The 27,724-nt window shown below is 43.7% G+C and overlaps 1 protein-coding gene across 7 annotated transcripts in view; it reads left to right on the top strand.

Annotated features, from left to right (window-relative positions):
- arnt2 (aryl-hydrocarbon receptor nuclear translocator 2) overlaps positions 1–27,724 on the top strand; it is a 402,719-nt gene that overhangs the window by 326,090 nt on the left and 48,905 nt on the right. For all 7 annotated transcript variants that reach the window (XM_063065763.1, XM_063065762.1, XM_063065765.1 and 4 more), the window contains one exon: positions 20,637–20,805. In XM_063065763.1, coding sequence (XP_062921833.1) covers positions 20,637–20,805 — 169 coding nt within the window. The remainder of the gene's footprint in view (positions 1–20,636; positions 20,806–27,724) is intronic.

Genomic DNA, 27,724 nt, shown 5'->3' with positions numbered 1-27,724 from the left:
AGGGATCATGCAGGGATGTGTATTTCTATGCACCTGCTGTTTTTATCCTTCTTAATAGTAGAGGGTATGTGGTTGGGGAAAGTTTGTAAGAATTGCCTGGGAAAGTATCTGCAGTGTATTTTATAGATAATATATATGATGTGTGCCAGAGGTGAAAGCAAATTAATATTTGGAGAGGTTGATGGAGAGTCCATCAGAATTGTGTCTTGGACCTCATAAATAGTAAAAACGTTTTGGACTGTCAAGAGATGAAGTACCGATCATAAGGTACCCTAACCTCTCAACACTATTTATAACCACTGTACCATATAGCCTACTGTATAATATAGGACTACTTTTTTTTAATATAGGCATCCATTAGTCTCATGAGGCCATGGATTTGCGCCTTGGAAGGTTTCCAGGGTGCAGGCCTGGGCAAGGTTGTATGGAAGACCAGCAGTTGCCCATCCTGCAAGTCTCCCCTCTCCACAACACCAACGTTGTCCAAGGGAAGGGCATTACGACCCATACAGCTTGGCACTGGTGTCATCGCAGAGCAATGTGTGGTTAAGTGCCTTGCTCAAGGACACACATGCTACCTCAGCCAAGGCTCGAACTAGCGACCTTCAAATCACTAGACAAATGCCTTAACCAATTGGCCACGCGCCAACACAATTGGACTACTTTATGTTGTAGTAATACATTGTATTGAGCATGCTCAATTAGGCGCATGTTGATCTGTACATGTGTGTTCAATTCGGTTTTAGTTAGTAAAGAAACTTGTTGATTTAGCTCCCGTCTCCAGCGTTTTATTTATAGCTTTGTTGTGTAAACCGGCCAAGTACACAACAAATTGGCAACGAGGTTGATGAACCTACATTGTATCGGAACGCCGCGTTATAAGTGAACACGACACTTGGAAGAAGAGAACTAGGTACAAGCAAAGGAGCAGGAGAAGAAGGCCATGAGTCCGAAGGGAAGCGGGAGACACAGTCGGAGCCACAACACGTCCAGCCGAGACTACAGCCGGTGCTGACCTCAGGGCCTGAGGGTCTGCCTGCCCCAGAAAGGAGATTTAAAAAAGGAGCGACACGCGCATCTACCCAGAGTACGCTTGCAACGCTAGCAAAAAAGAAAGGTCATGTGAGTCAAGAAGAAAACAAGGGATCAGGGCTAAATTAACAAGAGCCCCGCTAAATTAACATAACAAGGATGGCATTAATTGGAACCATTACAACATTTGATAGTGGCATTGAAAACTGCTTAACTTATATTGAAAGAATAGGGTCATATTGTGATGCTACGATGTTAATGAAGAAAAGAAAGCCAGCGTCTTACTTAGGCTACGTCCACACTACGCCGGATAATTTTGAAAACGAAGCTTTTCAGAGATTTTCAGAAAAACGGAGAGTTTCAGAAACGATCTCCAGAGTGAATAAATCTGAAAACGCCGAATATCTGTTGTAGTGTGTACGGGGTAACCGGAGAGATTTAAAAATGCTGTCATGAAAACACCACAACAACAATTGATCTCCTAGTGGCCACACATTTTAATTCCACATCCCATTCCCATTCTGACATGTCTGTCCATGGCCTCCTCTACTGTAAAGATAAAGCCACACTCAGGTTGGAGGAACAACACCTTATATTCCATCTGGGTAGCCTCCAACCTGATGGCATGAACATCGACTTCTCTAACTTCCGCTGATGCCCCACCTCCCCCTCGTACCCCATCCGTTATTTATTTATATACGCACATTCTTTCTCTCTCTCTCTCTCTCTCCTTTTTCTCCCTCTGTCCCTCTGAATATACCCTTGCCCATCCTCTGGGTTCCCCCCCCATCTTTCTTCCCGGACCTCCTGTCCCATGATCCTCTCGTATCCCTTTTTGCCTATCACCTGTCCAGCTCTTGGCTCCATCCCTCCCCCTCCTGTCTTCTCCTATCATTTTGGATCTCCCCCTCCCCCTCCAACTTTCAAATCCCTTTCTCACTCTTCCCTCAGTTAGTCCTGACGAAGGGTCTCGGCCTGAAACGTCGACTGTACCTCTTCCTACAGATGCTGTCTGGCCTGCTGCGTTCACCAGCAACTTTGATGTGTGTTGCCACAACAACAATGTTTTTTCTGCTTCTGCTTGTTACTGCGCAAGCTGTTATAACGCGCAGTTGGTGTGAACCCCGTGAGAGTTAAATTGTAAAGTGAGCTTTTTTGACTATTTAAAAACCCTGTCATGACATGTCAGAACAGATAGCTGCAGCGCGGCATTTCGTTGTTTTCCTGAACGCAACCACCTAACAATTTCAGAACAGACGGCAACGAGACTGAAGCCAAGAGGGTTAGAAATGTACTCACCAAATACTTTGACCCATAGCTTACTGAATAAATAAGTATACTCACTTTTTCCTGTTTTCTGTCCTTGCTTGTATGAAGGTGGTTCACCTACTTATGCAAGTACTTCTCTGACAATAGATGTGTAACAGCCTAATGTAACATTGTATGGAAATACAAGATAACACCGATGCAGACGTTTTATACATTTAACAAGGTGCTTTATTAATGCAACAGAGTTGGTCAGTTCTTCAATGTTCGTCGTCAGCTGGGTCATACTGTCCGTGATCTCCCTGTTGGTTGCCTCCATATGCTCCAGTATTTGTTTTTTTTAGTTTTAAGTCCTCCTGCGCGAGAGCCAAGAGCAAGTCCTTTGAAGTTTTTCTACTCTGTAACTGGACAAACGCGCACCAAGTCTATCGTTTCCTTTTCGCTTGTTTGCTGTGTGTCCTGTGCATGCCCAGTAGGAGGAGATTCGCCCAAATATCCGTCTAAATGTGGACGGAGATATTTTGAAAAACGCTTAGTGTGGACGCCTGTCGTTTTTACTCAAAACCGGCGTTTTCAAAGTTATCCGGCGTAGTGTGGACGTACTCTTAAGGATAAATCGGTAACCAAAGTTTTCTCTTCGTTTTGACCCTCCGTCCACACTGAAACGGTGTTTTCCTCCCCCGAAAATGGAGCTTTTCTAAAACGCTCTCCAGAGTGTGTAAATCTGCAAATGCCGGTTGGACGGTGTAGTGTGTACGGGGTAACCGGAGCTTTTTAAAAACGCTGTCATGACATGCCAGATGTTACATACCCCGTAACTGGGTTACCAAACCAGCAGAAATGGAACGCTCGTTGGAATCTGGATTACTAGGAACTAATAAAGTTTTATTAAAGAAATAAGTAATACAGTACACTAATCGTAAGGATATAAATGTAACAGGTTAGCAATGATAATGCACACATATACACAGAGCTAGGGTAATAGGAATCAACCAAGCTCTATCACAGTCTAGGGGTAAAATGATCAGTCTTAAGTGAAGCAGAGTTCAGTTCAGTTTAGTGCAGTTCGCAGTAATCGCTGTTGTCGTACCGTTGGAGAGAGAGAGAGGGAGATACAATTTGGTTTCAGGCAGACTTTTTGGATGTCTTCGCAGTTGGTTTCGGGCAGACCCTTTGATGTCTTCTATCCCGCTGTGGTCACCGGCTGTGACCCCTCCGTTCCGGATATGATAGTTCTTCCGCACACCCGGCATCCAGGCAAGGGCAGACACACACCCCAGATTCCCACTGATCATACTTTTACACCCTGTGAGCCTCTGGTTGGTTCCCGCGAACTGGACCTCCAAACTCTCACCGCTTGTGGGGGCACACTGCTCCTTCCAGGGGTCTCGTGGCGTATCTCGTGCCTTAGCAAACCTGCTCCTTTTCTCCCCCTGCTGGGGTATCACCTGTCCATCAAACCTCAGACAGTTCAGGTTCAAAGCAACCGGTCTGTCAATAGCTGAATTGTGTTCCTTTCCCGTTAATCCCTCTCTTCTCTCTTATTAGCATTTTGAATGTTTTTCCATTATCTCTCATTAGCATCATCCGTCCGGTACCTCTGCTGGGCGTCATACATGATACCCCCACCCTTAAAAGGATTTTTACCGGGGTAAAAATTATGGGCATGAATGCACATTATTAGATACACACTAATATACAGGTAGTCATCAGCTATTCGGCTAATACAGAGAACTTCCAAGTTTTAACACCTTGACAGACAGTCAGCAATCACATTGTCCGTTCCTTTTATATGTTTTATTCTAATATCAAATTCCTGTAAGACCAGGATCCAACTGTTTGTAAGCGTTTGTTTTTATCCTTCATAGTGGCCAAAAACACTTGTGATCAGTGTAAATTATCAGTGGTTTCCGTGCCGGACAAATATAAACCTCAAAATGTTGTAATGCTAGTATGATTGCCAGTAATTCCTTCTCCACAGTGGAATAATTTCTCTGATGGACATTAAACTTCTTAGAAAAATAAGCCACTGGGTGAACGATCTCCTCTTTGTCTGTCTGCAACAGCACTGCCCCGGCCGCTTCGTCGCTAGCATCTGTTGCTAGGGAGAAGGGTTTTGAAAAGTCAGGCGAATTCAATACAGGGTGGTGACACAGAATCACCTTCAGACTCTCGAAGGCTTGTTGACAAAGGTTGTTCCACACAAACTTCACATTCTTCGGCAATAGCTTAGTAAGAGGGAGGGTAATATCCGCAAAGTTTTTGCAAAACTTCCGATAGTACCCCACCATCCCCAAGAACCTCTCAGGGCTCTCTTGTCCGTCGGGATGGGAACTTCAGAGATAGCCTGCTCCTTGGCCTGCATTGGTGCCAGCTGCCCCTGTCCTACCACATATCCCAGATAAGTGACTTGAGTGTGGCCGAACTCACTTTTTGCGAGGTTCACTGTCAGGTTGGCTTCAGACAGCCGTTTAAACAGTTCCTCTACCGCCACAATGTGCTCCTCCCACGTGTCACTCCAGACCACTAAATCGTCAATATACGCTTCTGTGTTCTTTAACCCTTTTATCACTGAATTAATCATCCTTTGGAAGGTCCCTGGGCCGTTTTTCATGCCAAAAGGTAAAACATTATACTCGTATAACCCAGATGGAGTGACAAATGCTGAGATTTCTCTAGCCCAGTTGGTTAAAGGAACGCACCAGTACCCTTTTAACAAATCAATCTTTGTGATGTACTTAGCTCTCCCCACTTTATCGATGCAATTGTCTGCCCTTTGGATGGGGTAAGCATCAGTTTTTGTGATGGCGTTCACTTTTCTGTAATCTGTACAGTATCGTATGCTCCCGTCGATTTTCGGGACAACCACACAGGGAGACGCCCATTCCGATTTGGATGGCCTAATAATACCTGTGGCTAGCATGTGTTCAATTTCTTTCTCCACTAGCTTGCCCTTCTCCAAGTTCATCCTATAGGGGTGTTCCTTAATAGGCTGGTCTGAGGTGACAACAACATCATGTACCATCCCCTTGCATCGCCTCGGGACATCCGGACACACATCTGCATGCTGGTTAATTAGCTTTATCAGCGGCTGGCTCTGTTCGGGGGTTAAGTGAGAGACCTTATCAGCGAAGTTGGCCAAAACAATAGAGTTCTCCAATCTGGTTGGCACCATATTTATCGTTTCAAGATGGGTTGTCCCCTTATCATTTGGCACCCCAGCCTCATTAATTTTCGTGATAACACCAACTAGATCTGCTTTCTGATCGTGGTAAGCTTTTAACATATTAATGTGTACTAATTGGGTTGGCTTACACCTGTCTGGTGTTTAGATAACATAATTCAAAGAGTCTATCTTTTTAATCACTTTGTATGGACCATGGAATAGCGCCTGGAGGGGGTTGGTTACCACTGGAAACAGAACTAAGACCTGATCGCCCACATGAAACACTTGTTCGCGGGCACGTCTATCATACCACTGTTTCATTTTGGTTTGGGAGTGTCGTAGATTTTCTTTGGCAAGGTCACAGATCCTTTTAAGCCTCTCACGAAATTTTAAAACATAATCAATCACATTGACTTGTACTGCTGGACTGGACCATTGCTCTTTCAGTAAGGTCAGGGGTCCTCTGGGCCGATGACTGAAGACGAGCTCGAATGGGCTGAACCCCAATGACTCCTGAACTGTGTCCCTTACGGCAAATAGCAGAAGAGGCAAGGCGTCATCCCAGTCCCTAGCGTTCTCTTGACAATAAATTTTAATTGTGGTCTTTAATGTTGCGTGGAATCTTTCCAACGCCCCTTGGGACTCTGGATGGTACGCAGAGGCCAAAATCTGCTTTGCTCCCATTTCGTCCAACATCCGTCGCAATGTGTGAGATGTGAAGACACTCCCCTGATCTGACTGGATTTCCCTGGGCAGCCCCACTGTAGTGAAAAATTTCACAAGCGCCTTTACCATTGCGGGAGCCTTGACGCTTGCCAGGGGCACAGCCTCTGGAAACCTGGTGGCGGCGCACATCATTGTCATCACATACTCTCGCCCACTCGCAGTTCCAGGCAGGGGACCGACAAAATCCACAATTATTCGGGAAAAAGGTTCCCCGAAAGCGAGTATCGGTTGAAGGGGCGCTTTAGGCAGGACCTGGTTCGGCTTTCCTAGCATCTGACATAAATGAGACCGTCTACAACATTCAATAATATCCTTCCTCATGTTCGGCCAGTAAAACTCTTTCATAATTCTGTCGACTGTTTTCCTCACCCCCAGAATGTCCACCGAGGGGTATTTTGTGGGCCAAGTTAAAAATCTCGTCCCCATAAATTTTCGGCACTACCACCTGGTGTACCACCCCCCACTCCTCATCTGCGGGCACGGTACTTGGTCTCCACTTCCTCATCAGTACTCCCTCTTTCACATAATAGCCCACTGGTTCCCTTTTTATTTCTGCTTCAGAGAGAGCTGTCTCCGTCAAAACCATCAGCTCCTCGTCTTGTTCCTGTGCCTGTATAAATTTCTTCCTCTCTAATGATAAATCTACCTCACTTTCTTCCGCTCCACTATGCTCCTTCTTCTCACTTTCTAACCCCTCCTGGTACAAGGCTGGTAAAAGCGTCTCAGCTAAATCTACATTCGCTTCGGCAGCCTTTCTGAACATGCACCAAGTTACTGTGCAAACGGGATAAACCTGTGAGTCCATGGGTGGGTCCTCAGTCCTAGCATGCTTGCTTGTCAGCTTTGCTGCTGGGTACACATCTGCACCTGCAAGGTCGTTACCGAGTAACACCTCCAGGTCTTCCATTGGTAATTTGGGCCTCACCCCTATCGTGACCAGTCCGGAGACCAAGTCACTTTTTAGGTGTATCTGGTGCAAAGGTACTGCTTCAGTCCCTTTCCCAATGCCTTTTATCACACTGACCTCCCCAGTCTCAGTCTCTGAACTAAAGTCTAACACCCTCCTTAAGATCAATGACTGACAGGCCCCAGTGTCTCTCCAGATCCGTACTGGAACTGGGTTTGACCCCTCCTTCACAGACACCAATCTGGCTGAAGTAAACTTCTCGTGCCCTTCCTGAACTCTTGTCAGACCTCTTCTCCCCTAGTGGTTTGTTTGTCTGCTTAATACAGCCAGTCAGAGTCGTTTTTCCTTTCCCCGTCTCCTTCTTTGGGGCAAAACACTTGGACGCAATATGACTGGCTTTCCCACAATTATAGCATACGACCCCAGGAGACTTCCTATCACACTGCTTCCTGTCTTCCTTATCCTTCTCACTAGTCCCCGGCTACTTTCTGGCTTTTCCGGCGAACTTTCTCCGCCCTCTTGACTACCCTTCTGGTAGCTTTTACTTGGGGTAAACTTTGCTTTGTGTGTTAACGCGTACTCATCTGCTAACTTAGCAGTTGCGCCTAAGGTTTCTTCCTCTTTCTCATCTAGATAGGGCCTCATACCTTCAGGGACACAACCTTTAAATTGCTCAATCAGTATTAGCTGTAGCAGTCTGTCATAATCCCCAGTGACCCCTTTCAAGGCGCACCAACGCTCACAATACTTCTGCATCTCATGGGCAAACTGTAAATACATGCGACCCCACTGCTTCCTCACATTCCAGAACCTTTGCCAGTATGCCTCTGGGACCAACTGGTAAATCCTGAGTATAGCCGCTTTCACCACATCATACCTCTGGGCATCTTTTGCGGACAATGCCGAGTAAGCTTGCTGGGCTTTCCCCTTAAGTATGCTCTGAAGCAAAACAGCCCACTTATCCCTCGGCCAGTCCTGACTTGCGGCAACTTTTTCAAAATGTAGAAAGTACCGATCAACATCGGCCTCCTCAAGTGGGGAAACCAACCTAACCTCCTGGGTCGCCCTGAACCCTCCACCTTGGTTCGGCATTTGGCCCCTCTCTAACGTCATCCTTAACTTCTCCAGCTCAAACTCCCTTTCCTTTCCTTCTCTTTCTCTTCTCGTTCTAGCTGCTTTACTCGGAACTCGTGCTCGAGTCTCAATTTTTCCATCTGCAGCTGCACTGCTTCTCCACCAGGTTTGCTCATAGACACCACCTCCAGCTCCCCGTGGGGAAACACACCTTTAGATACATAATGCTCAATGATAGCTCTGTGCATCTCCGCTCTCCTCATTGTCGGCTTCCCCTTAAAAAGATTCAACCATTATGCATGGTGGACAGAGCGTAGATGTTCAGCAAAGCGGTCTCCCAGTCTGCGTCGGGTCTCGCCAATATATAAAAGGCCACATCGGGAGCACCAGACGCAGTATATCACCCCAGCTGACTCACAGGTGAACTGTTGCCTCACCTGGAAGGACTGTTTGGGGCCCTGAATGGTGGTAAGGGAGGCCAGAGAAAGCAGGATCTCCCAGTGGCCACACATTTTAATTCCACATCCCATTCCCATTCTGACATGTCTATCCACGGCCTCCTCTACTGTAAAGATGAAGCCACACTCAAGTTGGAGGAACAACACCTTATATTCTGTCTGGGTAGCCTCCAACCTGATGGCATGAACATCGACTTCTCTAACTTCCGCTAATGCCCCACCTCCCCCTCGTACCCCATCTGTTACTTATTTTTATACACACATTCTTTCTCTCACTCTCCTTTTCCTCCCTCTGTCCCTCTGAATATACCCCTTGCCCATCCTCTGGGTCCCCCCCCCCCTGTCTTTCTTCCCGGACCTCCTGTCCCATGATCCTTTCGTATCCCTTTTGCCTGTCACCTGTCCAGCTCTTGGCTCCATCCCACCCCCTCCTGTCTTCTCCTATCATTTTGGATCTCCCCCTCCCCCTCCAACTTTCAAATCCCTTACTCACTCTTCCTTCAGTTAGTCCTGACGAAGGGTCTCGGCCTGAAACGTCGACTGCACCTCTTCCTAGAGATGCTGCCTGGCCTGCTGAGTTCACCAGCAACTTTTATGTGTGTTGCTTGAATTTCCAGCATCTGCAGAATTCCTGTTGTCCACGTTCTCCACTGCTTTGCTGACTTTGTAGTCGTTTGTAACTCACAGAAGCAGCTCAACTTCATCGTCTGTCCAAACAAAGAAGTCGAGTCTGCTTTTTCCAGCGGAGGTTTTCTTTGTATTCTCGAAGACGTTGTTGAAAACTTACTTTCGCTGTTGTTGTAGGTACTCTAGCTTTTAACCAATGGAAATAGCACAACGCTGCCGCGGAAATGGAAATAGTATACCATTTCCTCTTCGCTTGTTTTCTATAGATATGTCCTACACATGCCCAGTGAGAGGAGATTCACCCAAATACCCGTTTTAATGTGGACGGAGGTATTTTCAAAAACGCCTGGTGTGGACACCTATCGTTTTTACGCAGAACCGGCGTTTTCAAAATTATCCAGTCCAGTGTGGACGTAGCCTTAGTGTAATGGGCGCGAAAACATACGGCCTGCTACAACAGCACTTAAACCCCAAACCACTGGTCATTGCTGAAAGATTTAAATTCCATAAATGGAATCAGAGCAAAAATGAAAGCATTTCTGAATATTGTGTTGAATTGCACAAATTATCAGAGCATTGTCAATTTGGAGCTGGTCTATCAGACGCATTGAGGGACCGGTTAGGTGTGGCATGCACTGTGAAACCACACAGAAGAAGCTCCTGTGTGAAAAAGACCTTACATTGGAGATAGTGCTAAACATCTCAATATTATTAGAAATAGCCGCATGAGGTGCTTCTGAGATACAACAAAAATCTCTGGAATATGCCACAAATAAAATGTCACTGAACAGAAATGAAGGAAAGAAATGTTACCGTTGTGGGAACAGGTCACATGACCCTGATGATTGTTGGTTTAAAGATAAAGAATGCAGAAACTGTGGCAAACAGGGCCACATAGGCAGAGTATGCAAAGCTAGTAAACAGCAGAAAAAGGACAAAATACAGAGAAACAAGAAACCCCAGAAAGGAAAATACAACAATGTGCACAAAATGAAAGAAAACAGTGCTGACAAAAGTGAATTGTCTTGTCTGCAACTTCACAGTGTGAAAGACACATGATCAAAGAGTAATATGGATTAGTGGCACAAGTGGCAGGTGTGAGACTGAAAATGGAGTTGGACACAGGCTCAGCTTTAACAGTAATCTCTGTACACGACTACAATTGACTATTTCTCACATACCTCTGAAACGAACTGAACTACTGCTAAAAACTTACACAGGACAGAAAGTGCATCCCAAAGGTAAAATTAGTGTGACAGTGACCTATGGAGATGAAACACAGCAGCTGAACCTCTGTGTACTGAAAAATGGAGGACCACTGTTGCTGGGACGTGAATGGCTGAGGAAGATTCAGTTGGATTGGCACATCATCAAGGCACCAGATGTGTCAGCAAAGGTGGGCATCAAGGCTACATTTAAGAGACTGTTGTAAATACTTGCTGACTCTGAGGAAGTGTCCATGAAAGGAATAGGAACACTTCAGGGCATGAAGGCAAAGACTGAGGTTGAGGAAAATGCATGTCCAAAATTTTACAAGGCCGGACCAGAACCATATGTAATCCGTCCTACAGTAGAGACAGAGCGGAAAAATCTGGAGCAGACTGGGGTCCTGTCAAAGGTGGATTGGAGTGAATGGGCCACGTCCATTGTTCCAGTGATGAAGAAAACCTCCAGCACAAAACCAGGAAAACCAAGCAAGGTGCGCATATGCGGCGACTTTAAAGTGACTGTCAACCCAGTGCTCCGCACAGTACAGTATCTCTTACCCCATATTGAGGACATTTTTGCTTCCCTATCAGGAAGGGAACATTTCACAAAAATTGATTTGACCCAGGCTTACCTCCAAATGGAAATCGAGGAAGCATCCATGAAATACCTGACAATAAATACGCAGAAAGGACTTTACCAGTACAACAGGTTGGTGTTTGGGATAGCGTCAGTGCCTGCAATCTGGCAAAGGGCAATGGACCAGGTTCTGCAGGGGATTCCGGGGACTCAGTGTAACCTGGATGACATCATTGTCACCGGCAAGGATGACGACGAACATCTTTCTGACCTAAACCAAGTGCTCACCAGGTTACGAGAATATGGGCTTAGAGCTACTTGACAGAAATGTGAGTTTTTCAAAAAGGAAATTTCATACTGTGTGCATGTGATCAACAAGGATGGCTTACGCATTTCTCAAGACAGGATAGAAGCGGTGTTTAAGGCACGACCACCTGAAAATGTGTCTCAGCTGAGAGCATATCTTGGTCTAGTGAACTAATACCACAAATTCTTGCCTAACCTATCCACAGTCCTACACCCACTAAATGCATTATTACAGGCAGGGACATAATGGAAGTAGACTGAGAGCTGTGAGAAAGCATTTCAAGAAACTAAAAGACTCATAACTTCAGAAGGGGTGCTCGCGCGCTTTGACCCTTCCTTACTTATCCCACTAGCTTGTGATGCCTCACCCCCGGGATAGGAGTTGTTTTATCGCACAAGTTTCCAGATGGCTCGGAAAGACCAATAGCCTTTGCCTCAAGAACACTAACTTCGGCTGAACGCAGCTATGCACAGATTGACAGAGATGCCCTAAACCTCGTGTGGGGAGTCAAGGAATTCAGTCACTACCTGTATGGCCAAAAGTTTACTCTGTTGACTGACCATCAGCCTCTCGTGTCAGTCTTCAACCCAAGGAAAGGTGTTCCAGTGATGACAGCACAAAGGCTGCAGCGATGGTCCCTTTTCTTAGGAGGTCACAGGTATGACATTGAACACAAGGGGACCAAGCAACATGGCAACGCAGATGGTTTGTCACATTTACCGCTGCCCACTTCTGAGGTAACTACGCAAATAGATTCAGCAGAGGTCTTTCACACAACAATAGTTGAACGATTACCAGTAACAAACAGCCTTATTAAAAGGGAAACACGCAATGACCCTACGTTGTCAACAGTGCATGATATCATGGTAAAGGGATGGCCAACGCGGGGTAACACACTGTTTCCAGCCTTCTCAGCGAGGAAGGAACAGTTGTCATTGTGTCGAGGAACACTAATTGTGTGGCTCACAAGTTGTGATTCCTCCCAAGCTACGCACCAGAGTGTTGGAGGAACTGCACGAGGGGCACCTGGGTACCGTGAAGATGAAAAGTCTTGCCTGTGCCTATGTGTAATGGCCAGGAATCGATAAACAGCTTGAGGACTTGACCAAGAACTGCTCTGGATGTCAAAAGATCCAGAACACAACACCACAAGCCCTCCTCCATCCATGGGAGTGGCCCTCATCACCATGGCAGCGAGTGCACATGGACTTTGCTGGACCATTCATGGACTCTTTTTTTAATCACTGTCAAAGCACATTCCAAATGGCCAGAGGTCATCAAAATGAAGTCAACCACATCAGAAAAGACCATTACAGTTCTGAGGGCCATGTTCACCAGGAATGGCATACCAGAACAAACCTGCACAGACAATGGACGACAATTTGTCTCTGAAGAATTCCAAAATTTTATGAAAAACAATGGAATCAAGCACTTTACATCTGCCCCTTATCATCCATCTACAAATGGTTTGGCAGAAAGATTTGTACAGACATTCAAGAAAGCCATCAAGGCAATGGACAGCGAAAATTGACCACTGCAACACAAGATAGACAACTTCCTCCTTGCCTTTCGTAATGCAGTACATGCAACCATTAATCAGACTCCAGTGATGATGTTTCTGAACAGGAACCTGAAGTCCCGCATGGATCTTCTGAAACCAGATGTACGGCATGATGTGGAGAACAGACAGTTCAAACACTTGAATGCTAAGTCAACACAGAGCTTCAGTGTCGGATAGTCAGTTCTTGCATGTGATTACTGGACTGGAAAGTGGCAGCCGGATACAATTTCCGCCGTAGATGGACCACTGACGTATGGAGTACAGGTGGGAGAGAACGTATGGAGACATCATGTGGAGCAAATCCTGGATGCTCAGGTGAAAAACTCAACAACACCTTGCCCAGACTCCCATGACATAGAAACAAACACTTTTGATGTGACCACATAAGCCTCATCCACAGATAAGCCTATTATCAGTGCTGAGGACCCACCTGATGTACCTGTGGAGACTATTTCCCCAAAGCAAACATTTCAGGGCAGACGTTACCCAGAGAGGCAGAGGAGACTCCCCCCAAGACTTGAGTTATAATTATTATTATTACGTTACTTTATTATAATTTGATATTATTAAGTTACTAAGTGAACAACTGGTAAGCGTTGTATGTTAAGGGTACACATATTTGCTTAGCGTAGTGCCCCCAGTTAAAAAAAAGTTGATACACTATTAAAATAAAAGGGGAGGAGTGTACCATATAGCCTACTGTATAATATAGGGCTGCTTTATGTTGTAGTAATACATCATATTGAGCATGCGCTATTAGGTGCGTATTGATCTGTACGTGTGTGTTGGGTTCGGTTTTAGTTAGTAAAGAACCCTGTTGATTTAGCTTCCGTCTCCAGCGTTTTATTTATAGCTTTGTTGTGTAAACTGGCCACATACACAACAACTACATTCTCCTGAATGATGCATTTGTGCCTCTAGAGATCGCCAAGATGTTGCTGTTGGAGGAATCACCAATGGCAATGCTATTTGAGATTGATATCCCTTATGGCAGGGTGTTAGGATAAGGAATAATGAGAAGTAAGTCAGACATTGAGATCTTAATGCAACAGAGTATCTCAGAGAATAGAAAGTTTAGGAGTGAGAAAATAACTAACTTCACAAAACAGGGCAATAATGTGAATGAGTGTGAAATATCACAGACGTAAACCTAGATAAAGTAATAATGAATAGATCATCATGCCTAAGTGAAATTTATGTCAAGCTGTTAAAATATACAACCAGTGAAACTGCAGAGGCTCTGACTACGTCTCAAGGACTGGAGCACTACTAACCATGTTGGAATATATCATTTTAAATAAAGGTAGCCATATGGCAAGTAACCACTGCTAAATTAATTTAATTTTGGTGTTGAACAGATTGTTGGAATCCATTCTGAGGAACAATATAAATCATCATTTGGAAAACTTAATTTAGAAGATCACAGATTAAGATCATAACACATAGGAGCAGAATTAGGCCATTTGGCCCATTGAGTCTGCTCTGCCCTTCCATCATGGCTGATATATTATGCCCCTCAACCCCATTTTCCTGCCTTCACCCTGTAGCGTTTGCTACCCTTACTAATCAAGAACCTATCAACTTCCACTTTAAATATACCTAATGACTTGACCTCCATAGCCATCCGTGCCAATAAATTCCACAGATGCACCACTCTAACTAAAGAAATTCATCCTTACCTTTGTTCTAAAGGGACGATCTTGTATTCTGAGGTTGTGCCCTCTAGTCAAGGACTCCTCCACTACTGGAAACATTCTCTCTACCTTCACTATATCTAGGCATTTCAATAGTCGATAGGTTTCAATGAGATTCCCCTCTTTGTTCTAAACCAGTGATTCCCAAACTTTTTTGGGTTACCATGCCATTGACTCCCAGACCACATCCCCAGCACCCCATTCTCCGTTTCTGGCCATTACGTAAAAGCTATAAAGAATTTTGATTTACAATGCATAGTGACGGAAAAGAGGAAATGTAAATTCAAAACAGTGATAAGTAATTGTAAAAAATATTCAAATCTATTTAAGGCTACAAATGAAATTATTTCTTTAATTACAGTAAAAAAAACAATTCTCATCATCAATTTTAGTGTGTACTAAATTTTAGTCCACACTTCATTCCTTATTCATCTTTCAATGAGATGGATGGGCTTGGTGTAGTGATAAGAGGTTCTCAACATCAAGCTGAATGTCACTCAGAAGGAGTCCCAAATCCCTATATTCAGTAATTTGCTGTCTTGTTTCGTTGCTTTAAAAGGAGTTGGATGGCTGTACTGAAGTTGCACTCCACTGGTGTTGGAAAGGCTATAAATAACTTCCTGAGCTTTTTCCACAGTGAGGGATAGCGTTCAGAGACTTCTTTCTGCAACCAAAAGTCTTGATATGATTTTCTTTGAACCTCAGCATCAGCTCAAAATCATATTGTAGCAAGATCAGTTCTTCTTCCATCCTTCCTGTTATTTCCTCATTACAACTGGAATGAATTTATTACCTAATCTGGAATTTGGATCAAGAGAAGATCCTGAAATCTCTGACATGTCTTCATACAGCTCACCCATGTGGGCACAGTAAACTTGAAGATCGCCATCTGGTATTCTTCCTTTCTCTTCCAACTCAGAAAGGCTCAGAAATTGGAAAAGGTCGTGATGGCCAATGTTGGAACTAAGTGGCCTTAATTTCGACAGAAATGTAGAGGCAGCTGATTTGACTTTTAATAAGATTCACATCATCTCCTTGTAGTTGGAGGTTGATTTTATTAAACTTTGCCAATAATTCTGACAAATAAGCAATGTCATCCCTAATATTCTTGAGTTGATTACTGAATGAAGCATTCAACTCTTCAAAGAGTTATATTACAATTTTAAAAAGCACATAAAAGCATCTCAGGCAGTTTCCTTTTGAGAGCCATCTGACCTCTGTGTGTAACAGCAAGCATTTAAACTGTTCATCATTCTCAATTACAAAGTCCTTGAAATAGTCGAGATTGAGACTATGAGACGTGATTTTATTTACCACTATAATAACAATTCTTAATAATTGCGTAGCTGATCACTTAGATTTTTTTTGACAGGATGTTGTCCTTACACAGTGAATGTTAAGTGTGTTAGGTACAGCATTTTTCAAAAAAGAAATAGCCCCACAGTGGCGTCCTGTCATTGATGGTGCCCCATCTGTTGTATAAGCAAGAATGTGGGTCATACAGTTATAGAACACTACAGCACAGAAACAGCCCTTTCTTCCGAACCAGTAATCTGCCTCTTCCCATAAAACTGCGCCTGGACCATAGCCCTCCATACCACTCCCATCCATGTACCTATCCAAATTACTATTAAATGCTGAAATCAGCCCCACATCCACCACTATACTGGCAGCTCATTCCACACTGTCACCACCTTCTGAGTAAAGAACTTCCCCCTCATGTTCCCCTTAAAGATTTCATCTTTCACCTTTAACCCATAATCTCACCAGACTTCAGTGGAAAAAGCCTGCTTGCATTTACCCTATCTATATCCCTCATAATTTTGTATACCTCTGTCAAAACTCCCCTCAATCTTCTACAGTCTAGGGAACAAATTCCTAAGCTATTCAGCCTTTCCCTGTAACTCATTTCTTCAAGTCCCGGGAACATTCTTGTCAATTTTTTCTGCATTCTTTCAATCTTATTTGTATGTTAACTATAGGTAGGTGACCAAAACTGGACACAATACTCCAAATTAGGGCTCACCAATGTCTTATACAATTTCAACGTAACATCCCAACTCCTGTACTCAGTGCATTGATTTATGAAGGCCAATGTGCCAAAAGCTTTCTTTACAACCCTATCTACCTGTGATGCAACTTTCAATGAATTATAAATCTGTATTCCCAGATCCTTCTGTTCTACGGCACTCCTCAGTGCCCTACTGCTCATCCTGTAAGACCTGCCCTAGTTGGTTCTCCCAAAGTGCAACACCTTACACTGTCTGCAATAAACTCCATCTGCCATTTCTCAGCCCATTTCACCAGTTAGTCCAGATCCTGCTGCAAGCTTTGATAGTCTTCCTCGCTGTCCACTACATCCCCAATCTTGGTGTCATCCGCAAATTTGCTGATCCAGTTTACCACTTTATTATCCAGATTGTTGATACAGATAACAAACATCAACCAAGCCAGCACCGATCCATGCAGCACACCACTATTCACAGGCTTCCAGTCAGAGAGTCAACCATCTACAACTACTCTCGGGCTTCTTCCTCGAAACCAATGCATAGTCCAATTTACTACCTTATCTTGAATGCCAAGCGACTAAAACTTTTTGAACCAATCCCAAGAAATTATGAGACTTTGTCAAATGCCTTGCTGAAGTCCATGTAGACAACATCCACTGCCTTGCCTTCATCAACTTTCTTGATAATTTTCTCACAAAACTCTGTAAGATTGGTTAGGCGTGACTTACCATGCACAAAGCCAATAATCGCTAATCAGTCCATGTCTATCCAAATACTTAGATATCGGGTTCCTTAGAATGCCTTCCAATAATCTTCCCACTGCTGATGTCAGGGTCACCGGACTGTAATTTTCTAGCTTATTCTAGAACCTTTCTTAAACAACGGAACAACGTTAGTGATCCTTCAACACTCTGACTCCTCGCCCTAGGCTGAGGATGTTTAAATAGCTCTGCTAGGGTCACTGCAATTTCTGCACTAGCCTCCCACAGGGCCTGAGGGGATACATTCTCAGGCCCTGGGGATTTATTCACCCTAATTTGCCTCAAGACAGCAAACACCTCTTCCTCTGTAATCTGTATAGGGTCCATGACCTCCCTGCTGCATTTCCTCAGGGACTCTGTCCATCTCCCGAGTAAATACAGATGCAAAACATCCACTTAAGATCTCCTCCATCTATTTGGGCTCCGTGCATGGATGACCACTCTGATCTTCTAGAGGACAAATTTTGTCCCTTGCTATCATTTTGCTCTTAATATATCTGTAGAAACCCTTAGGAGTCTCCTTCGCCTTGTCTGCTAGAGCAATCTCATGTCTTCTTTTAGCCTTCCTGATTTACTATTTGAGTGCTCGCTTGCATTTCTTATACTCCTCAAGTACCTCATTTGTTACTGCCTGCCTATACCTGCTACGTACCTCCTTTTGTCTAAACCAGGGCCTCAATGTTTCTCGAAAACGAATGTTTCCTACACCTGTTATGCTTATCTTTTATTCTGACAAGAATATACTAACTTTGTACGCTCAAAATTTCACCTTTGAAGGCGTCCTGCTTACCAAGTACATCTTTGCCAGAAAATAACCTGTCCCAATCCACAATCCTTTCTGACACCAACAAACTGACCTTTCTCCAATTTAGAATCTCAACCCGAGGACCAGACCTACTCCTTTCCATAATTATTTTGAAACTAATGGCATTATGGTCACTAGATGCAAAGTGATCCCATACACAAACTTCTATCTGTGTGGTTGTGAATCTTTCAGAGGGTAGGCCTCAAAATCCCTGGCCTTGCCTGCTTTTGGCGACCGAGAAGGTGGTCGAATTGTTCGGACAGAGATGGCGCTCAGTACTTGGTGTCAGAGAGCTGATCAGAGCTCAAAGTTTTCGGGTGACTCAGAGTCGGATTGTGGTCAGCATGGCAGGGAGAGTTTTTCTTCCTTCTCCCGTCTGTGTGAGATGTGGGACATTTGAGAAACTTTGAACTTTACTGTGCTCACGGATTTCTTCATCGAGTTATGGTATTGTTACACTGTTTGTAACTATGTGTTATAATTATGTGGTTTTGTCAGTTTTTTCAGTCTTGGTTTGTCCTGTGTTTTGTGATATCACACCGGAGGAAATAATGTATCATTTCTTAATGCATTCATTACTAAATGACAATAAAAGAGGACTACGTGTCTTCATAATCATATCGCCTGCCCTACCTTATTCGCTAATAGGAGATTTAGTATCACATTCTCTCTGGTTGGAACCTCTATGTACTGATTAAAGAAAGGTTCCTGAACTCATTTGACAAACTCTTTCCCATCCAGCTCTTTTACAGTATGGGAGTCCCAGTCAATATGTGGAAAGTTAAAATCCCCTACTATCACAACCTTATGTTTCTTGCAACAATCTGCAATCTCTGTTCAAATCTGCTCCTCTAAATCCTGTGGACTGTTGTGTGGTCTTCTACCCATGAAGCCTCCTGTCTGTCTTGTCTGAGCACTGCTGTGACATTTTCCCTGACTGGTAATACCACCCTCCCCCTTTGTTCTCTCCCACTCTGTCACATCTAAAAGAACAGAATGCCAGAACAATGAGCTGCCCTTCCTGTCCCTCCTGCAACCAAGTCTCACTAGTGGCTACATATCCACATGCTGATCCATTCCTTAAACTCATCCACCTTTATCAACATCTTTCTCCACAAACTCTCTACTGTTTGTTCTGGCACTCTGGTTCCCACCACCCCAACCCCCACCCCATGCAGCACTAGCAAATCTTCCCACTAGAGTATGAATCCCCCTCCAGTTCAGGTGCAAACCATTCCTCCTGTACAGGTGGATTGAATGGATGCGAACTAACCAATCAGGGAGAACAGACTACAAGGGTGTAAATACCACGGACTAGACGTGCCCAGGCGTCATCCCTGATGAAGAAGGCAGAGTGTGATGTCAGAACGTTGGTTATAATTGATACTTGTACCCAGCTGGAAGCCAAAGAAAAGTTTTACTGTAATATACACCGGGAATACACGAGATCCTTTCTTAAATCAGCCATGATTGAATGGCAGAGCAGACTCAGTGGGCTGCATATCCTAATTCTGCTCCTATGGCGTATGGTCTTACAACAAACTTGGATTGTTTTCTATGGAGTATCTGAAGTTGAGGGACCAACTGAAAGAAACATGTAAAAATCATGAAAGGCATAGATAGGATAGATAGAGCCTTTTTTACAAAGCAGAAATGTAAATGAGATGCATGAGTTAAAAGGAGATTCACGGGGCATTTTTTTTTACATACTGTAAACAGTTGTAGTTGCCTGGAGCACACTGTCAGGGAGTTGGTAGAAGCAGATACAAAGCAATAGTTCAGAGGCTAGGTTTAGTGAACAAGCGAGGAAAAGAGGATGCAGACCATGTGCAAGCAGATGATATTAGTTTAAGGTATCCTGGGTAGTGCTGACGAGGTGGGCTAGAGAGCCTGTTCCTGTCCTGTACTGTTCTCTGTTCCGTTAAATTTGAGGAGTTAATCCTCAGGATCTGTTGACCAGTGGAATCCAAGGCTCCAGTGAGGTCAAGAAAAGATAAAGTGTTATGGTTGGTGTTGCTCACATCATTCAAAGATGTCAGTCTCTATTCTGAGTTCTGTCACAACTTTTCAAGAATATTCTGAAAGCCTTCTTAGAAAGTATACAGTGTCTTCACCAACTCCTGGGAATAACTGAAACCCTTTGTATAACCAAAACAAAAGGAGTATCCTTTCACTATGCAAGGTGAAAATCTTAAAAGAGTTGCACCTTTACCCAGGTCTGATGTGTACTAGGCCGTGGAAAGATTTATTGTTAATTAGAAAATAATCAGTGGTTCAGTCTTGCTTTTGGTTATTTTGCTACTTGCATTATTTGATCTTTTCAATAACCCAGAGCTCCATTATGTTCAGTTCATATTTTATTTAATCTTGCTGATATTATATTTAAAAATGTTCTGTACATTTACATTTTTGTGGTCTTTAGTTGTAATTTTTAAAATGACATTATCACCTTTTTCAGCAAGTGGCCTCCCAATCCAGTAAGGGACAGTCACCACCTTTTGCCATGGGATCAAGTCATAGTTTTCCTGCAGACCCAGCTACTTTCAGCCCCCTCTCCAGTCCAGTGTCTACGTCTTCCCCTGGAGGACCTTCTTACACCAGCCTGGCAAATCGAACCACTAGTTTTGGTGAGTAGAAATGTAGTCTAATTATTATCAGTGTGATTTTTCAGTCATTATTAGATAGTGCTTATTTAGAGACATTTTCATTTAGAGCAATACAGCACAATAACCAGCCCCTTAGTCCAGTGAGTACTCACCCATCTAGTCCCAATTTCCTGCATTCGGCCAATATCCCTCTAAACCCCACCCCTGCATGTACCTATCCACGTGCTTCTGAAATCATGACAATGTATCTGCCTTGCATTAACCACTTCCTTTGACAGCTCATTCCATATACACACCACCATCTGTGTGAAAAAGTTGCCCCTCAAGTCCCTTTTAAATCTTATGATTGGACTTGGGTCAGAAGTTGGAAAAATTGTAGAGATAGGAGATAACTGTGATCTTGATGAATGGCAGAGCCAAAGGCCCCAATGAGCTATTCCAGCTCCTATTTCTCTGTTCTAAAGCTATTGCTCACATATGCATCCCAATCTACAGAACTCTTATTTTCTGTTTCACTTTGCTTCATTTTTTATATTCATTATTATTTTTGTTCCCAAGTTACTTTTTGGTCACTGTTACAAGAAATTCTACCTGTGTATGGTAGAATCTATGAGGATTAGAAGTAAAAATGACCTGTTCTGTTTACACATCTTTGGAATGTCTTTAAATGTTTACTGTTATTGATCCCAGTAGGTCTCACATCAAAGTTATTGTGTGATGTCTCACTTAATTAATGTTGAACTCTGTACTAGCATTTCAATTATGTTCATCCCGAATGCATAAGTATCGCAGCTATTCCAGCATTTTGCAATGTGTTGCTTGAAAACATGATAGGAAACAAAAATGCATTCTGTAGAATTAGAACAGACTAGGACCAATTGGATAGGACTTTTACAAAAAGGCCTGATGTGTCATATTATGTGCAGTTTCCACAAAAAAAAAGAAAATCCATTGAAAAATACCTCACAACGATGCCTGTCATCAATACGAGAAATGCAGCAAGCAGTGTTTCCCCATTTTGCTTTCCTCGCATTTGGTTCATGCCGGTTTCCGGCTAGAGGTAGATTAATGTAAAAGTGCTGTTCATTCTCTCATTATTTGCTATGCCTTTACCTCAGTGAATGTCTCAATGTCTCCACGATATATCAAAATTTATTGGGCTACTTTATAGAAGCTGCAGCTTTCACAAATTTATTCTGAAAGGTGAATTTGGATTTCAGTGCCTCTTGTTGGGCTGACTTGCTATTATTGGGTTCAAAGGCAATGGGAAATTTTATGGATTCCCCTTCTTTGAATTTTGACATTAAAAAATATTTTTATGCATTAATATGTTATTGTTGGTTTTCCAGAGTAATCATTATTACGTTAAATAGAAGGAGATTTTATTTCAACTCTACCACCACTCTCCTTCATCTGGCAGAACTGGACCTCACTCTAAATAATTTCTCCTTCGGCTCCTCCCTGTTCCTTCAAACAAAAGGTGTAGCCATGGGTACTCACATGGGTGCCAGCTAATGCCTGCCTTTTGTCAGCTAAATGGAACAGTCTATGTTCCAAGCCTACACTGTATCACTCCCCAACTTTTCCTACACTACATCGACGACTGCATTGGTGCTGCTTCTTGCACCCATGCAGAGCTTGTCAACATCATCAACTTTACCTCCGACTTACACCCTGCCCTCAAATTTACCTGGTCCATTTCTGACACTTCCCTGCTCTTTCTTGATCTCTCTGTCTCTATCTCTGGAGACAGCTTATCTATTGATATCTGCTATAAACCCACTGACTCTCATGGCTATCTGGACTGTACTCTTCCCACCCTGTTACTTGTAAGAATGCCATCCCCTTCTCTCAATTCCTCCATCTCCACTGCATCTGCTCTCAGGTTGAGGCTTTTCATTTCAGATCTAAGGAGATGTCCTTCCTCCACCATCAATGCTGCCCTCAATCACATCTCTTCCATTTCATGCTTGTCTGCCCTCACCCCATCCTCACAGCACCCCACCAGGGATAGGATTCCTTTTGTCCTCACCTACCACCCCACCAGCCTCACCGTCCAGCACATAATTCTCCGTAACTTCCGCCGGCTCCGGTGGGATCCCACCACTAAGGACATCTTTCCCTCTCCCCCACTTTCTGCTTTCTGCAGGATTCGCTCCCTATGCAGCTCCCTTGTCCATTCGTCCCTCTCACTGATCTCATTTATCCTTGCAAGCGGAATAAGTGCTACACCTGCCCCTACACCTCTTCCCTCACTACCATTCAGGGCCACAAACAGTCCTTCCAGGTGAGGTGACACTTCACCTGTGAGTCTGTTGGGGTCATATGCTGTGTCCAGTGCTCCCAGTGTGGCCTCCTGTATATCGGTGAGACCTGACGTAGATTGGAAGACCGATTTGCCAAGCACCTACCAGAAAAGGCGGGATCTAACAATGACCATCCATTTTAATTCCACGTCCCATTTCTATTCCTACATTCAGTCCATGGCTTCCTGTACCGTCACAATGAGGCCACACTCAGGTTGGAGGACCAACGCCTCATATTCTTGCTGGATAGTCTCCAACCTGATGGCATGCACATCGATTTCTCAAACTTCCAGTAATGCCCCGCCACCCCCTTCTCCATTCCCTATTCCTATTTCCCTCTCTCACCTTATCTCCGTACCTGCCCATCCCCTCCCTCTGGTGCTCCTCCCCCTTTTCTTTCTTCCACGGCCTCTATCCTCTCCTATCAGATTCCCCCTTCTCGAGCCCTTTATCTCTTTCACGAATCGACTTCCTAGCTGTTTACTTCACCCCTTCCTCCACCGGTTTCACCTATCACCATGTGTTTCTTCCTCCCCTCCCTTCACCTGCTTCCTCTGACTCCTCGTCTTTTTCTCTCCAGTCTTGCTGAAGGGTCTCGGCCAGAAATGTCGACTGTGCTCTTTTCCATAGATGCTGCCTGGCCTTCTAAGTTCCTCCATCACTTTGTGTGTGTTGCTACCAACTACTTTTTCTGGTAAACGATCACTGCAGTCAATAGCCTGTAACTTCTCTTTCAGAGTTGAGCTTTTGAGCTGTCTGTATGACCTGGTATTTTTTGCGGTATAAACTGAAGTTTCGAAGGTGCAGGATGGTTGTGGTATGGTGTGTACAGGCTGAATCGAGGTGGCAGGGCCCAAGCCCAAGAGCGGAGAATGAGCCAACATTGGCCGATTGCTGGTGCGGACTTGGTGGTGATTTGATGTGGCAGAACTGAGGTGAGGCTAGCGGAGGCAAGGCAGAATTGATGCAGTGGGGCCCAGGTCCGAGAGCAAGAAAAGATTGGATGCTTGATCTATTTAGGTGCCAGGCCGAATTGGAAAGTTTGGTTACAGTCTGAATCAAGGCAATAGGGCCCAGGCCTGAGAGCATATTGAAGTGGTAGGGCCTGGTTCTAAGAACAAGGACCAATCCAAGGTCTGATTGATTTAAGCATCGGTCTAAATCGGAGAGTCGGGTACAGGCTGAATTGAGGCAGCTGAGTCCAGGTCCAAGAGTGTGTCGAAGTGTCCGGGCCAGGTTGAAAAGGTCAGGGTGTCAGGGCTGGTTCAGTTCACTGCTTCATGGGGTTTACCCATCTCCGCGGTGAACTGAGGCTGTGGCTTGCAACTAATGGGCTCCTGAATTAGCTGCAGTGCTGACTGACTTCGTGGTTGTGTGGACTCACTGGTGTGAATTTCAGTTGTTTGCTTGCTTGTGTTGTTAGCACAATTTGTTTCTTTCCTGCATGTTGGGTACTTGATGAACTTTTTTTTTAATGGGTCTCTTTGTTTAGTTGCTGCCTGTAAGGAGACAAATCTCAAGGTTGTATATGGTGTACATTCTTTGATAACAAATGTACTTTGACTTTGAGGTTATTTTCTCTTTATTTTATTCAGAGATAGAGCATGGTATTGAACCCTTCTGGCCCAATGAACCCATGCTGTCCAGTTACAACTATGTGACCAATTAACCTACTAACAATACATCTTTGGAATGTTTGAGGAAACCCACACAGTCACAGGGAGAATGTACAAACTCCTTATAGGCAGTAGCGGGAATTAAACCTGGGTCGCTCGCTCTACAATAGTGATGCACTGACCAACCATGCCTCCCCTCACATTTCTTAACACCCACACTTTGCTTTCAGATGGCCAGGCAGCTCTGCTCTCAGGACACTGTTCCCTCCTAGTTTGAATGTGCCTGCTTGTTGCTTTGTGTGAATGTATACTTGGCCAAACCATTTATTTAAGATGAGCAGACAAATTGGAGACCTGCTTTAGGAATTTATAGGGTATTAGTAGAAGTGCTGTGCCCTGTGTTGCATCGGGTGGCAACCTTGCCACTTCTTTACCATTTTGTCTCTTTTTTATGAAGCCAAGTTGCTAGCTCAACGCTCAACCCAGCACAGATGGAAAGCCTGCAAGGAATCAGCTGAATCTGAACCCAGGACCACTCACCTTTGGTGCTGATGGCACTACACCACTGGCCAGCTTTGGGCGAAGTGTGCAAAGGCCTATTCTTTCACAAAGCCTGCAATCACTTTCTGTCAGCCCTTAAGATGGAAACCTGAGCCTTTATAAAGCATTGTTCAGGCCACACTTGGTGTATTATAAGCTGTTTTGGGCCCCTTATCTAAGAAAAGATGTGCTGACATTGGAGATGGGCCAGAGCAGGTTCACAAGAATGATTCTGGAAATGAAAGGGTTAATGTGTGAGGAGCATCTTGATGGTTCTGTGCCTATATTCATTGGAGTTTAGAAGAATGAGTGGGGATCTCATTGAAACCCATCAAATATTGAAATGCCTAAATAGAGTGGATATGGAGAAGATGTTTCCTATAGTGGGAGAGTTTGGGACCAGAGGGCACAGCCTCTGAGTAGAGAGATGTTCATTTACAGCAGAGATGAGGGAGAATTTCTTTTTCCAGAGAGAGGTGAATCTGTGGAATTCTTTGCCATGAATGGCTGTGGAGGTCAAGTCACTGGGTACATTTAAGGCGGAGGTTGATAGTTCTTGATTAGTCAGGGTGTCAAAGGTTATGCGGAGAAGGCAGGAGAATGGGGTTGAGAGGGATAATAAATCAACCATGATGGAATGACAAGAGTAGGCTTAAGGTTGATCTGGCCTAATTCTCCTCCCATGTTTTATGGTCTGATGTCAAGTACCCCAGAATATTCTGTTCCCAGTTTTGGTTATTTGCCACATCTGTGACAGCTATTATTTTGAATCTATTTATTTCAGTTTGTGCCACAAATCTGTTTATACCGTTAAGAAAGTTTTTTGCATTCACATGAGGAACCAACCTTTGCTTTTCCCCCCCACTATTTTTGCCTTGTATTCTTCCACTCCATAGTTATCTCAGTCATAGAGTCATACAGTACAGAAACAGGTCTTTAACCCGCCTGTGTCCAGCATGACATATATACTACATCCCATGTTCCATATTAAATGCCTTCCCTATAATGTGGCAATCATAACTGTGCATAATACTCCAGCTGGGGCATAATGTTTTGCAATGTTGTACTATACCCTCTGCAATTTTATATTCTATAATAAATCAGCCAGGATGGAATGGCGGAGCAGACTCGATTAGCTGAATGGCCTAATTCTATTCCTATGTCTTATGGTTTTATTATAGAGCGTTAGATAAATAACATGCAGGAAAGGACCAACATATTTTTATTTGTGAGTCATGTATGGGTTGAAAAACATATTTTGGCAACATTTGTTTCTGATGTTTTCATTTTCATAAATTCAGGCCATGATATATGTTACCACTACTCATTAAATTATGGTAATAAGTTAAAGTAAATCGACCCCGGTTTGAAACCAGATGATTTCCTATTAATTGCAGGGGCACAGTATTTGCATGCCCCATATAGTTTTAACCCATGGAAAACTCATTGTATTATTACATTAGGCAGATGTTCACCAGTGGCTTTCCCCTCTAAGTAAATATCTGCAATTCTCTCTCCTTATTTTCTATTTTTCCTATACAATTTTCTCAGTATTATGAACCATTACCTCTTTTCCTCTCACCTTTTCTCACTGTTTCTGTAACTACACCTGCTACACTCTGCATGAATCAAAAAAATGTTTTTCTTTTACCTTGTAATTTAATTCTTACCTCTTCCTTTGAAAGTCAAGGATACAGAGTGGGTTGGAAAGCAAAGCATGATTAGCACTGAACAGAGGCTGCCTGTGGAGTGCCTTACACACCAATGTGATTAAGTTAAAAGGGTGCGAAAAAAAGTTTACAAGGATGTAGCTGGACTGGAGGGCTTCTGTCATCAGGAGAGATTGGATAGGGTGGATCTGTGTTTCTGGAGCAAAGGAAGCTGAGAAATTACCATTTAAAATCAGGAGAGCATAAATAAGGTGAATGGTCACAGTCTTTTTTCCCAGGGTAGATGAGTCCAAAACTTGAGGGAAAGGATTTAAAGTGGATCCAAGGGATGAACTTTTACAGAGAAAGTGATGAGTTCGTTGCCAAAGGAAATGGTAGGAATGGGTACCATTGCAGCGATTAAAAAGATATTAGGATACATGGACGGGAAAGGTTCAGAGGAATCAGAATCAGGTTTATATTATTATATGTCATGAAATTACAGTGCAACACATAAAAAATTACCATAGTTACAATAAAGTATTAAATAAATAAATAGATAGATAGATAGATGGATGGATGGAAGGAAGGAACGAACACAAGAGGACTGTTGAAGTATGCTTATGGGTTCATAGACTCTTCCAGAAGAGGGCAAATGCAGGCAGATGGGTCAGGTAACCATCCTAATTGGCATGGACATTGAGTTAAAAGGCATTTTTTGTGCTGTATAACTCTGACTATGAAATACAAAAGGAATAGCATGGCAGGGTGAAGCTCCTTCAGAGGAAGTTGGAGGTATTGAGTTGACTGATTGGTGACTCATTCAGGA

The sequence above is a fragment of the Mobula hypostoma genome, chromosome 13 (assembly GCF_963921235.1).
Source record: "Mobula hypostoma chromosome 13, sMobHyp1.1, whole genome shotgun sequence".
Taxonomy (NCBI): domain Eukaryota; kingdom Metazoa; phylum Chordata; class Chondrichthyes; order Myliobatiformes; family Myliobatidae; genus Mobula; species Mobula hypostoma.
Note: the sequence above shows the minus strand (reverse complement) of the source record. Positions and strands in the feature narration are given on the sequence as shown.